Source organism: Pleurodeles waltl, chromosome 6 (assembly GCF_031143425.1).
Source record: "Pleurodeles waltl isolate 20211129_DDA chromosome 6, aPleWal1.hap1.20221129, whole genome shotgun sequence".
NCBI lineage: Eukaryota > Metazoa > Chordata > Amphibia > Caudata > Salamandridae > Pleurodeles > Pleurodeles waltl.
The window spans coordinates 1,543,211,551-1,543,223,932 of record NC_090445.1 but is presented as its reverse complement, the minus strand read 5'-3'; the positions used below and the strand labels follow the sequence as shown (position 1 = coordinate 1,543,223,932).

At 42.7% G+C, this 12,382-nt stretch overlaps 1 protein-coding gene across 2 annotated transcripts in view; it reads left to right on the top strand.

The window, feature by feature from the left end:
- Window positions 1-11,490, top strand: part of LZIC (leucine zipper and CTNNBIP1 domain containing) — a 146,374-nt gene extending 134,884 nt beyond the window's left edge. For both annotated transcript variants that reach the window (XM_069241172.1, XM_069241173.1), the window contains 3 exons: window positions 5,587-5,682; window positions 5,776-5,857; window positions 9,555-11,490. In XM_069241172.1, coding sequence (XP_069097273.1) covers window positions 5,587-5,682; window positions 5,776-5,857; window positions 9,555-9,613 — 237 coding nt within the window. In that variant the 3' untranslated portion in view covers window positions 9,614-11,490. The remainder of the gene's footprint in view (window positions 1-5,586; window positions 5,683-5,775; window positions 5,858-9,554) is intronic.
- Window positions 11,491-12,382: the final 892 nt, after the last annotated feature.

Genomic DNA, 12,382 nt, shown 5'->3' with positions numbered 1-12,382 from the left:
TATGCCTCCTCAAGACTGTCCTTTCTCAACTGATGATGATGATGTTGGCAGTGATGGAGACAGGGAAGACAATCGTACCATCACCATTGAATGGGATGATTACCTTTTCCATCCATCTTCTCTTCCAGTGCCACAACCAGTAGATTCTCCACCTGGAGATATTGGTGGTTTTCTTATGATATGGAGAGAGCGGGCAAGCATTTCCAACTCCTCATTACCATTAAACAGACGGGCTGTTTTCTATATGACTTTAAAGAACAATCCAGAAAAACAGTCCACGCAATACCGATTTTAGACTACATATGGGAGGAAGGAGTTAAAAACATGAAAACACCAGCGACCATCACTGCTGTTCTTTCCACAAATGATAAAAAATACAAAGCACCTTATGATTCGCCAGCGTGCTTGATCAGACATCCAAGACCTGATTCAGTCATTACCCAGACTGCACAAAGCAGATCTAAAAATCCTTCCGCCCTGTCATTTGTCTGCCTGATAAGGGAGGGTAGGCGATTAGACAATTTGGCAAAAGATTCACAGTCATGTCCGGTACCACTGTCCAAGCTGCAAACTCTCTGGCCATTCTGGGACAATATGATCACCAAAGGTGGTCCGACATTACCACATACCTGGATTTTCTGCCAGAAGACAAGAAAACCAAAGCTATCTGCATTTTACAGGAAGGCAAAAAAGTGTCATCTGAGACTATTGACTTTGCAATGGATATTTCATCCATAGGCTTTCGGCAGTTGGTGGGATCTGCTGTACTAATGCACCAGAGTTGAGGGATGGCTACATCGTTCTGTCCAGAAGTGCAGACAAAAATCCTAGTCCTCGCCTTCGGTTATTCTTTATTTGGGAAACACGTTGGTGACGCTCTGCAGGCCATAAAAGTGGACACAGAAACAGCTCCATCCCTTGGAACTTTCCAGTTACGTAAAATACCTTTTCGTGGCATGCATGGCTGCGGATCTTATCCATACCATGGAGTATACCAGAGATACCAACCAAAATCTTATCAGCCGCCCTTTCGGCCCACTTAGCAACAACATCAACCATATCGAGCACCACCGTCAGCAGCCTATTCTAAACAGAAACCAAGAAGGAGGCAGGTCCCTTCTTTCGCCTTTAACAAGGATAACCTTTCTGGGAGCAACTCTAGACATATTTCTCAAGAAGGCATTCTTGTCTATAGACAGGCAGCAGAAACTGTCCATTGTGGCCCGCTCCCTTTCAAAAACAAAGTGTGCTTCAGTGCGCATAATCATATCTCTAATAGGCATGATGTCTTCAGCCATTCTCCTAATACCTCATGCTCGTCTCATAATGTGATAGTTCCTGGAGCAATTGGATGCACAGTGATTGCAGTTGGAAGGTCAATTCAACTGCATCATACAGATCACACAGAAGCGGGTCTTCCCTGGTGGATAAGCTCCAACAATCTCTCTGCAGGACTAACATTCCTTCCTCCCATTTCGGAATTCGTCATTACAACAGACTCTTCTCTAGAAAGATTGGGAGTTCATTTGCAAGATCTACAAATTCAGTGCAAGTGGACTCCAGACCAGCTGAAAGTGCATATCACCTTGATCGAGCTCAGAGCAATCTTGCTGGCTGTTCAAGCTTTCTTGCCGAGGATTCAGGGGTCCTCCTTGTTAATAAGGTTAGACAACACAACATGTATGCATTACCTCAACAAACAGAGAGGTACAAGATCCAAGATTTTGTCTATAGAAGCTCAAACTATCTGGCAATGGGCACTAGGTCATCAAGTGACCATAAGGGCAGAGTAATTCCCAGGAGTACACAACTCGCTAACAGACACCTGGAGCAGAACGACCCAAAGTTGTCATGAATAGGAAGTGAACCAACTAGTCATAGATGCCATATTTTAGAGATGGGACAAACCCAGTCTCGATCTATTTGTATCGTGATAAAACAAGAAATGCCAGTTTTACGCCAGCAGGTTCCCTCAAAAGGGATCCTGGGGAATGCCCTTTTGATGCAATGGTCTGGAATTTATGCCTACACTTCTCCCCTGATCCCACTTATTCTCAGGAAAATTAAACAGGAACCATGCCGGTTAATACTCCTTGCTCCACAATGCTTTAAGCAACACTGCTTTATGGAGCTTCTCATGTTGTCGGTTGACAAACACATTCAACTCAAGCCCCAAGCAAACTTATTGTTTATGAACAATCAGCAGGTCCTTCATCTAGACCCGATTTCTCTGCAACCTGGCTCCTGAGCACCATGAGCTACAGCACCTAAACGTTGCAGAGGACTGTCAGTGTATTCTTGCGTAGGCTAAAGCTAATTTTACAAACAAATTATATTGCTTCAAATGGAAATGAATTTGTCTTTGGTGCAAGAAATCTAACGTATATCCTATCACATCGCCTCCCGAAAAGGTGTTACCATATTTGCTATTTCTAGCTAAATCTGGTTTAGCGCATTCATCTGTCAAAGTGCATTTGGCTGCTATTTGGAGATACGGGCGAACTTTGGAATCTCCTTCATTGTGGTTGCACAGATTAATCATCCAATTCCTTAAAAGATTCTTCAGAGCATATCCTCCAATAAAGTCACCACTGCCTGAATGGTAACTTAACACCATTCTATCCAGTGTTTAATTTGTAAAGAAAAACATGCTGTGCCCAAAGCCCTCCTCTTAAACATGCAGCTCCTGCAATTAAATGTGCGAACACAGAATATTGAGGCAGCGTAATCCTAAAGCCACCTCTGGCCTCTTCAATCCATTTAAAGCCATTCCCTGCCCCTTCAGCTCACTCTTGCAGCTTTCTGCATTCTCCCATTGTTACGACTTTTCATTTTTCTCTTCCTCCGTCTTTCGTATATATGTGTCTTTTTCTCGCAGTAAATGCTTGAGGCAGAAAAATAGGTGCCGGCCCTCGATAATAAGTGCTGGTGCTCCGCACTGGAAACAACAGGCACAAATTAAGCACTGATGCTATCCCAATTCATGAAAAGTCCATTTGAACCGGTCTATACAACGGAAACTGAAATTCCTCACCTGGAGGGTGGCTTTGTTACCTGCCTTCACCTCCGCCAGAAGAGTAAGTGAACTACAAGAGTTCACGATTAAAGAACCATTTTTGCAATTTAAAGATACCATGGTAATCTTATGTTCATACCAAAGGTTCCTACTGATTTTCACCTAAATCAAACAGTCATGCTTATAACCTTCTTTCCCAGTCCTCAAACACCAGCGGAACAAAGTCCTTATACTATTGACGTCAAGAGATGTTTAAAATTTTACTTAAATCGAACAAAGCATATTTGTACTACTGTTCAACTTTTTGTGGCCTGTGATAACAATAACTAAGCTGGACCAGTCTCCAAGCCCACCTTAGCAAGATGCATTTGATCGGCCATCCAGTTCTGCCACTTCAAGGCGGGCAGACCTTTACGACAAAAGACTAAAGCACACTCTACGAGAGCAGTTTCCACAACAGTAGCCTTATTTGCTGTGGTATCCTTTGAAAATATATGCTGTGCTGCAACCTGGAAAAGTTGGCACATTTTCATCCAGCACTGTTGTTGTGATTCAGCACTGTTGTCATGATTCAGCACAGACCACTGATACAGCCGTGGGTCATTTCCAATAGGTTTGCATTTTCTGCCTTTTTCTTCTGTCATCCCTCGTTTTTTCCTAGTGCTTTTTCCTTTCTCCCCTCTTCCTCTGCCTCCCCCACCCCCACGAAGCACCTTTCCTGCCCTCCTGCCTCCCAGCTGACTGCTCCCTTAGCCCCCTCCCCTTCTTAATGGCAGCTGCAGCACTGTGAGAGGGCAGGTGCACTGACCTCCTGGTCGGTGTCTGCTGCCCTCCTCAGCTCCTGTGGATGCTGCTGCTGCCTCTGCCTCTTGCCTGGGACGAACTGAGAGTCTCCTGACCCCACAGGCTCATCCCTGCGCCTCATCCCTTGTAGTCTAGTAGCCATCACAAGTAAGTATTTTCCTTTTCTTCTCTCTGTCGCTCTTTCACTCTTGCATTTTCTACCTTTTTCTTCTATCATTTACCTTTTCTTTTCTTCTCTCTGTCGCTCTTTCACTTTTGCATTTTCTGTCTTTTTCTTCTATCACCCCTCGTTTTTCCCAAGTGCTATTTCCTTTCTCTCCTCTTCCTCTGCCCTCCCTCCCGAAGCACCTTTCGGTGTCTACTGCCCTCCCCAGCTCCTCTGGCTGCTGCTCCCTTTGCCTCTTGCCTGGGACGAACTGAGAGTATCCTGTCTCTTAGTTCGAGGCCCTCCTCCACCTGCAGGCTCGTCCCTGTGCCTCATCCCAAGTGGCCATCACAAGTAAGTATTTTCCTTTTTCTTTTCTTCTCTCTGTCGCTGTTTCACTCTTGCATTTTCTGCCTTTCTCTTCTATCATTTGCCTTTTCTTTTCTTCTGTCTGTTGCTCTTTCACTTTTGCAGTTTCTGCATTTTTCTTCTATCACCCCTCATTGTTCTCTAGTGCTTTTTCCTTTCTCCCCTCTTCCTCTGCCCCCCACAAAGCACCTTTCCCACACTCCCACCTCCCAACTGACTGCTCCCCGCCCCCTCCCCTTCTTAATGTCAGCCGTCTGCGCCTGAACCGCGCCCAGCACCAGGAACCCTAGTGGCTTTAGTTGAGTTCCCACCCCCAACAGTTCCCCCCACCACCGCCTTGAGACCCTCACAGGTGAGTAGCCGCACTTTATAAGGATTGAATGATTGGTTTGAGCCTGTTACCATATAATGTATAATGTTGTACCTCCGATCCGCTATCACATTCATGTGTATTTAATGGCTAATATATTGCACTACTAACTGTTCAGATTTAAGCATGTGAATCTATGAAAAATGCCCCAACACTAGCAAAATAATTTGTTACTTAGCTGTAACTCCTGTTCTCCAGTATTGGTATCTTTCATAGACTCACACGTGACCTTCCCACCTCCCCTTAGAGGCCCTCCTTCTTGGTGTGTGAGGTTCAACCCACTAGTGATTTAAAAATCTGAGTGAAGATGCCTCTGTTGGGAGTGTTCTAAGGGTGCTGTCGCCCGATTGGTCATTGCTCAACTGTGGTCCTTTTTCAAAAAGGACCTAGATAGGCCATTAAGCTGAACTTTGTATTCCCTTTACAGCCTATTATACTGAAATATACTGCTTACTATGGCAATGTTGGACTCCGATTTCGACGACAGGGAATGATTCAAGCATGTGAATCTAGGAAAGATACCAATACTGGAGAACAGCAATTACTGGTAAGTAGCAATTTCTTTTACTCAGGTAAGCCACTTACACGGCTCAGTGACTGGAGTTCCTGTGCAATCTTTGTGTAATCTGCAGGTCATATGTATAAAGCCCAACAGGACAATCTCCACATTGTTTGTAAACCAAATACCAACGAGTTCACTAATCATACATTATTTAAGTGCAAAGATGATTTCAGTTTGTCATATGCTCTCTGTGTGAAGATCAATAATATTATTATTATTATTATTATTATTAGGGGTTTCCGCAAGCTGAAGACCATATTAACTATAAAATGCTATTTTCTTCCTGTATTGGATGTTAATTTGCCTGCTCATTCTTCCAGATGGACCGGGATCTGATGATAGGGAAGCTGGGAAAGGACCTGCATACAGAACAGAAAGCAGAAATCCTTGGAGCCCTTCGGAAACTAGGGGAAAAGGTAATGTCCAAGGTTATTTAAGCCTCTGCATCTTTCCAGAGCCAGCAGAGGGAATGTTAGAAACCTCTTAACACCTTATTTTCTATCCTCTAGTTAACCGCTGAGGAAGAGGCCTTCCTCACGGCCAATGCTGGAGCAGCTCTCAGTCAGTTTGAGTCAGTGTCCGAAAATTTGGGTAAGTATTCAGCTGGTCTGATGCAGGACTTACTTTCATCACGTAGATGAATCAGCGATTGACCCCTTGCTAAACGTTCGCACTCACTATTTTGGGCAGGCGCATAGGGACATCTCAAGATTTGACGCTCAGTCCGAGCCCTTAGGTGGACTGATGGGCTAGGGGCATGGTCATTAACATGGCAGACACATACGCCCATTCTATTTTTCACCTGAATACCGATGCACTCATATGTAAAAATGCACTGTTTCATACATTCTCACACATGCACACACCCAACCACACACAGTGCCCCGCTTTTCTCACTAGTCCTAGCAATTATCTCAGACCAAAATAGTGGATTTCGCAACTTAGGCCGATGGACCAACATGACATTGATTAGAGAGGATGTCAATAGTATATGTCATAATCATCACAATACACATCAATAAACAAGAAATCGATAATCTAATTACACTGCAACGTCCACACCAGTTTATTAGGAAGGTTTGTACATTTATTTCCCTATATTAACAATGCTAAAGTCACGAAGATAAGTCTCAAACACAAATGATACATATAAAGAATCATCAAAGGCTGGTTAGAACGCCTTATATATCTGAGTTTAATCAAAGCAAGTAAACAAATTAACTCAAGAATTATTACACAACTTAATTGCACCAAAATCTGCGCCAGGGAGACAATATACATTGAAGCAATAGATCAAAGAACATCAATACGAATCATGAGCATGTAAAGACAAACTCCCTCACTAACCACTCATTAGCATTAGCATGTTGGGCTTCATGTAAAAGTTTTAGAAACACAAATTTAGAAAACATACTAACTCAGGTTATATCAAAAATAATATTATTATGCAGCAATTAATTCACGAGTTGCAGCTGGTACTTGTAAAACAAAAGACACATAACAATTTTCATTCTATACATTACCCATAAGGTCAATGAATAACAACAGGAATCATTTCAGCAAGGCGACACCATCAGTAGGAATGATCTGTAAATCCCCCAAGTCTGCATGACTCTAACAAGTCTCTCATAGTCTCTCGCAATATGTCTAAAGTATCTCTGGCTATATCTGGTAAAATCTGACCCAAAGAATAAATGACAGAATGTTAAATTAATTCTCACAAAGCTTATGATTGGTCAGGACATGGGGTGGTGTACATTCAACCAATAAAACTACTGTTAGATAGCTAAAAGTTACACATTAATAGTACACTTAGGGGGTCATTATGACCCCGGCGGTCGGAGCTAATTTGGCGGTAGTACCGCCAACAGGCTGGCGGTACTTACCGCTACATTATGACATTGGCGGGTTGGCTGAAGCCAATCCGCCAATGTACCACTCTGACCGCCATGTCGGTAGCAGCCACCTGGCTGGAGATAACAATCTCCAGCGCGGCAGCCGCAATTGTGCCGCCGGCGGTATCATGACCCTACCTGCCGCCATGGTTTTCGTGGCGTTCGTAACTCCACGAAAACCATGGTGGTACGTCCTATCAGTGACAAGGAATTCCTTCTCTGTCACTGATAGGTGGACCCCTCCCCCCAAACACTCCCCAGACACCCCACCCCCCCCCATTCACACACACACACACGCAGACACACACTCGCCCACACATACATACACGCATGCATTCATTCATTCAGGCACACACATCAAAACAATCATGCAGACACACATTCACGTTTCCATACATACACACACTCACATACATTCATTCATGCACACACATCAAAATACACGCATTCACATTTCCATACATACACACACAAAATGGAGGAGGTGTGGAGAGCTGCTCGCGATTTAACCAGGGAAGTGAAACTACAAATAAAGCGATGCTATTGGGAGATGATTCTGATGCAGATTTGGTCCAATCAAAGTCAAGGTAGTAGGACAGAACAGTTTTTGGATCATAAATGTTCCCCAAAGTTCGACATTTATATGGATAATGTAAAACCACCATATACTAAAAGTCTTTCTATTAAATTCCGATTAGGGACCTTGCCGTTAAACTAGTTCACCGCAAGGTGAAGCAAGGCTGATTGTAACTTGGGTTTTTGTCACTTTTGCCCGACGCGACCCGACACTCTTGCACACTTTGTATTTTTTTGCCCTAGGTATTCGATCCCTAGGAAGAAGTGGATTATCCCTTAATGTAAATCTCTCGGGATAAGAACTTACAAGGCATCTCTTCGCATATTGACAAGCGATACAATCGATAAGGTAGTTTTTCCAGCTGTGAGGTATCTCCAAAGCACATGGGCTGTAAATTCTAGAGAACATCCACTTGACTTACTTGCTAATTTGTAAAGACATCTGGTAGACTGTTGATCAGCTATCAGGGTTCAGGTAGAAAGTTTTAATTGTGTAACATTTTTGAATGTTTTAATTAGTTTTAACTTTAAAGCATATATGTTCATACCATTTTATTGGAATAGGTTGCGTTTGGGACACTAATTATATGGTATTTTATTCCCATCTGACCTTTTAAGACTATTATGTGTATATATAAATACTTTTGACCAGGATACTTTTTATGGCTTTTTTAGCCGTAATAAAAGATGTATCATACACGCACTCACAAATATTCATACATGCACGCAAACAACATTAAACACACACTCGCATTCACACACACACTCACACATACATGCACAACCCCCCCCCCACACACACACACACACTCCCCTGTCGGAAACTCGACTTACCTGGATCCAGGGGGTCTTCCGGAAGGGGACGACACGGGGCACAGCTACCACCAGCAGAACACCGCCAGGCGGTATTATTTTTCATAATACAGTTGTTGGCGGTCTACTGGCGTTGCGCTGCTGGTGGTAGCAGCACCACCTTACCGCCATCCGCCAGTATGGCCACAGCCGGTTTTCCACCCTTCTTGTGGTGGAAATCCGGCTGTGGTCATAATATGGCGGACGGATGATAGCCGCTGCAACGGTCCTTTGGCGGCCTTCGCCGCTGCAGTAGGCGGTATTTACCACCATTGTCATAATAGGGGCCTAAGTTCTAATCCGTTAAAGTCTGAATGACAAAATCATTAGCTAAACACAATTTATAATAGTTTCTTCTTCTCTTCTGTCTCGTCTGTGGATCCGTTGTTCCATCATGTCAAATCTTCATGTTCAGGAAGAAACTTCTAACAATGTTGCATCTACTTCAAACCTCGAGGAAAAAACACTTGTTGTGACATTTTTCTAAACAATCGGGACAGTCAAACTCTAGCAATGACCTAATAAATCTGACCTTGTAAGGCATAACATAAAATTCCACGATGGGGAGCTGTTTACAAGTCTATAAACTATTAAACACACTCTTTTTCGAGTAAGCATTGAGAAATCAAAAACAATTCCATTATAAGCTAAAGTTAGCCTAAGTAGAAAACAAAATGGATTATGGTGGCCATTTACAAAAGTCACCCGTTTTGTTAGCATTCATTAGAAAAATCACTCATTAGTTCATCAATGATCAGTACATATTTAATTATAAATTTCATCAGTAAAATCTCTGCCTTCACACTAGCATGTTTTGCGTCACACTTACACACAATATACATCTTGCATGCTCTTTGAAAGACTCACACATGCTCTCTCTCTCTCACTTGTACATACACAAGCACTGTCTCTCTGTTTTTCTCTCTTTCTGAGTCACACACATTGTCTCACATTCTCTTTCACAGGTTCCGGATACAAAGTCCTAGCCCTGGCAAGTGTTGAAGTGGAAAAGACGAAAAAATGACATCGGATGAAAACACATCTGACTGTACCGGGGTGCTATTGGGCTGAGGATACTCCGTCCTGCACTCACCTTTTCTTTGAACTTTCCGTTAGTTAGTTTGGAAATGAAAACTTGTAAAATGCAGAAGAAAAGAGAAAGTTACCTGGGTTAAATCGGAGAATGGGGAGCTTTTTACGATGTTTGTCTGATTGTGTCGCTATGTGTTAGGGATGTTTTGAATTGTCGAGCAGGGCTATTAATTGAAAGTGGTCCTTGTCCATCATTCCCTAGATGAAAAATGCCTTCATGCTTGGACAGACTTGTGAAGGTTGAATTAAGAAAAGGCGAATGAAGGAGAAGCCTTCCAGCCAAAGCATTTCTTTCCCTTCATATATGAATGTGCCCATAGAATAACATCCATCTGCATCGGATTTTGTTTTTATACCAACATGTATTATGTTCTTTTCAGCAGGTGCCAACCGAAGCTCCAAGCCCTTATAAGCACAGCTCACATCCTAGGGACGGGGAGGACCTCTCTGGTTCATCTTACTTGTAGTGAATCTATTTTGTGGAGAGCCTCATGGAACCAAACTCACTCTCCTGTCCTGGCTTTTAACTTTTTCTGTTGCTCGCCAGCAAGTGAGGATGCACAATAATGTTAATTCAGCTTCCAGACCAGTGTAAAAAAAAATTGTGACCATCATCAGTAGGGCCGTAATGTTGTTAAGAATATAGCAAGTGTCCTTCTGACCTGTCTGGTAGATAGGTATTGATTTTTAGTTGCACTGCAGAGCTTGTGGTTGAAGTGCCAGAACCCATCAGTTTACTCTTCCTTCTCTGCCTTGTAACACCCTAAAGTTACTCTTGGTACCTGGTGGGATGTAATTGCATACAGCTGTTTATCTCTGGGCCCTGCTGGGGAGAATTATTTGAATAGAAACAAGGAGAAGCTTTTTCACCGTTGAAGAGAATAGAGCAGGGCCATCTTGAGCCGGTACCGACTGCATGTGTTTTCCACAGGGGAACACTGATTGGAGTAATTTTATTCTTACAAAATCTGGAGCACTAACTGAAGAAGGGGCCTTTTGAGGTACCTGGGGTGCAGCTGTGTTTTCTCCTACGTCAAGAATAACGGGACCACTGGCGTGCATTGATTTCCTATTTATGATAAAATGGCGCTTTTGGTGTTCTTGATGCACCCATTACTCTCCTGTGGCAGCATGAGTGCTAATTGCTATTTTTGATCTTTAGATGCTGCCAGTTTTGTTATTGTGGTACATTTTTATGAAAACTATTAAGAGACCGATGGTGTTTTCACTTCTGGCACAGCAGGAGATTGTTCCTTAAACAGTAGGTGCAGCATTTGTTCTGCTGGTTTCCAATTAAAGAGTATTTTTGTGGGATCACAGTCAGAAAATGTTTGTCACTTGTTAGAGGAGCCCCGTGGAAGCAGTTCCTTTGCTCTTTCATGTGACATGAATTAGAGGGTCGTATTGGAGGAGAGTACAGTGTGGCGTGGTTGCAGCCACTTCACTTCCTGGATGCTAATGGAGACCGCCTTCCAGTTCAGCCTCTCCATTTTGTGTTTTGCATTCTCAGAAGAACTCTGCTTGTCAATGTTCTTTGTGAAGTTCATGATGTGGAAGAAGTCAAGCTGATGTAAATCCTTGGCCTTCGCTGTCTATGTTTATTTACAGGTTTAGTCAGCTGGGTGAACCTATGGAAGGGTTTAGAGGCCGAGGTGTTCTCTCAGTAACTCACCCCAAGTCTCTTGGGATGGCCAGCAGAGTTAAAAACAATACTGCTCAGACGTGTTTCCTGCTCTCAATGACAGGGCTCTTGTGTTTACATACCTAAATGTATTTTTGTTTTAAATAAATGCTAATGGTTAATTTTCATTAGGCTACATAATTATTCTTTTGTAGCGGTGTGTTTTGAGCAGGCGTGTAAGTGACTTCAGTAGCATCCAGCACATCATTGAAATAGTATGTGGAAAACTGACAAGGTAGGCTTCAGGATGCTGGTCAGAAACGAGGCCTTCTAGGGGTACAGCTTCTTCCCAAGTCTGTTGGTTAGCATTGAGACCCCCAAAATGTATGCAGTCTTTATTCTAAAAGCATCTTAAAAGTTTACCAGAGGACTAAGCGGTGACTAAAAAACTGAAAATGAAACACTCCAATCTTGATAAACTATCACCACAATAAGTAAATAACATTTTCAGCTAGTATTTTCCCTTAAGGCAGTGATTGTACAATGATATTAAGTACAATGCAATGTGAATTAAATGTTTTTTTTACAGTAGACAGTTTTAGAAAAGTAGAACTATGCTCAATATTTTCAGAAAAGTACTATGCAGTTGTATCGCTACATCCTGGCAAAGCGCTAGTGATACTATCATCATTGATGAAATGCAAACAGGAAATTAAAATGCCTACGCATGTGGAATAAACGCTCAGGTACTTGACCGGCTGTTGTATGCATTCACAAATGTTGGTGCTTCTGGTGAATACAAGAAGCTTAGAGTACAGTAAAGCTCATTATCTAAAGTTTCAAATATTTATCACTCATAAAAAGTGATAATAGGCTCGGGAGTTGTTATTGAAACCTTCTGCCCTCAGCTTTTAAGAATTTCTTTTCTGACAATGGCTTGGCACCTACCAGCTTCCCTCTGAGTTGGCTCTTGCAAAGGTCTAGGTCTGCCTATGTTTTGAGACTGTTGCTAGGTTCTCCACCCACATTTAGTGCATCAGTGTTTTTTTTACCTTTCTCTAAAGATGTTGCTTTTTATCT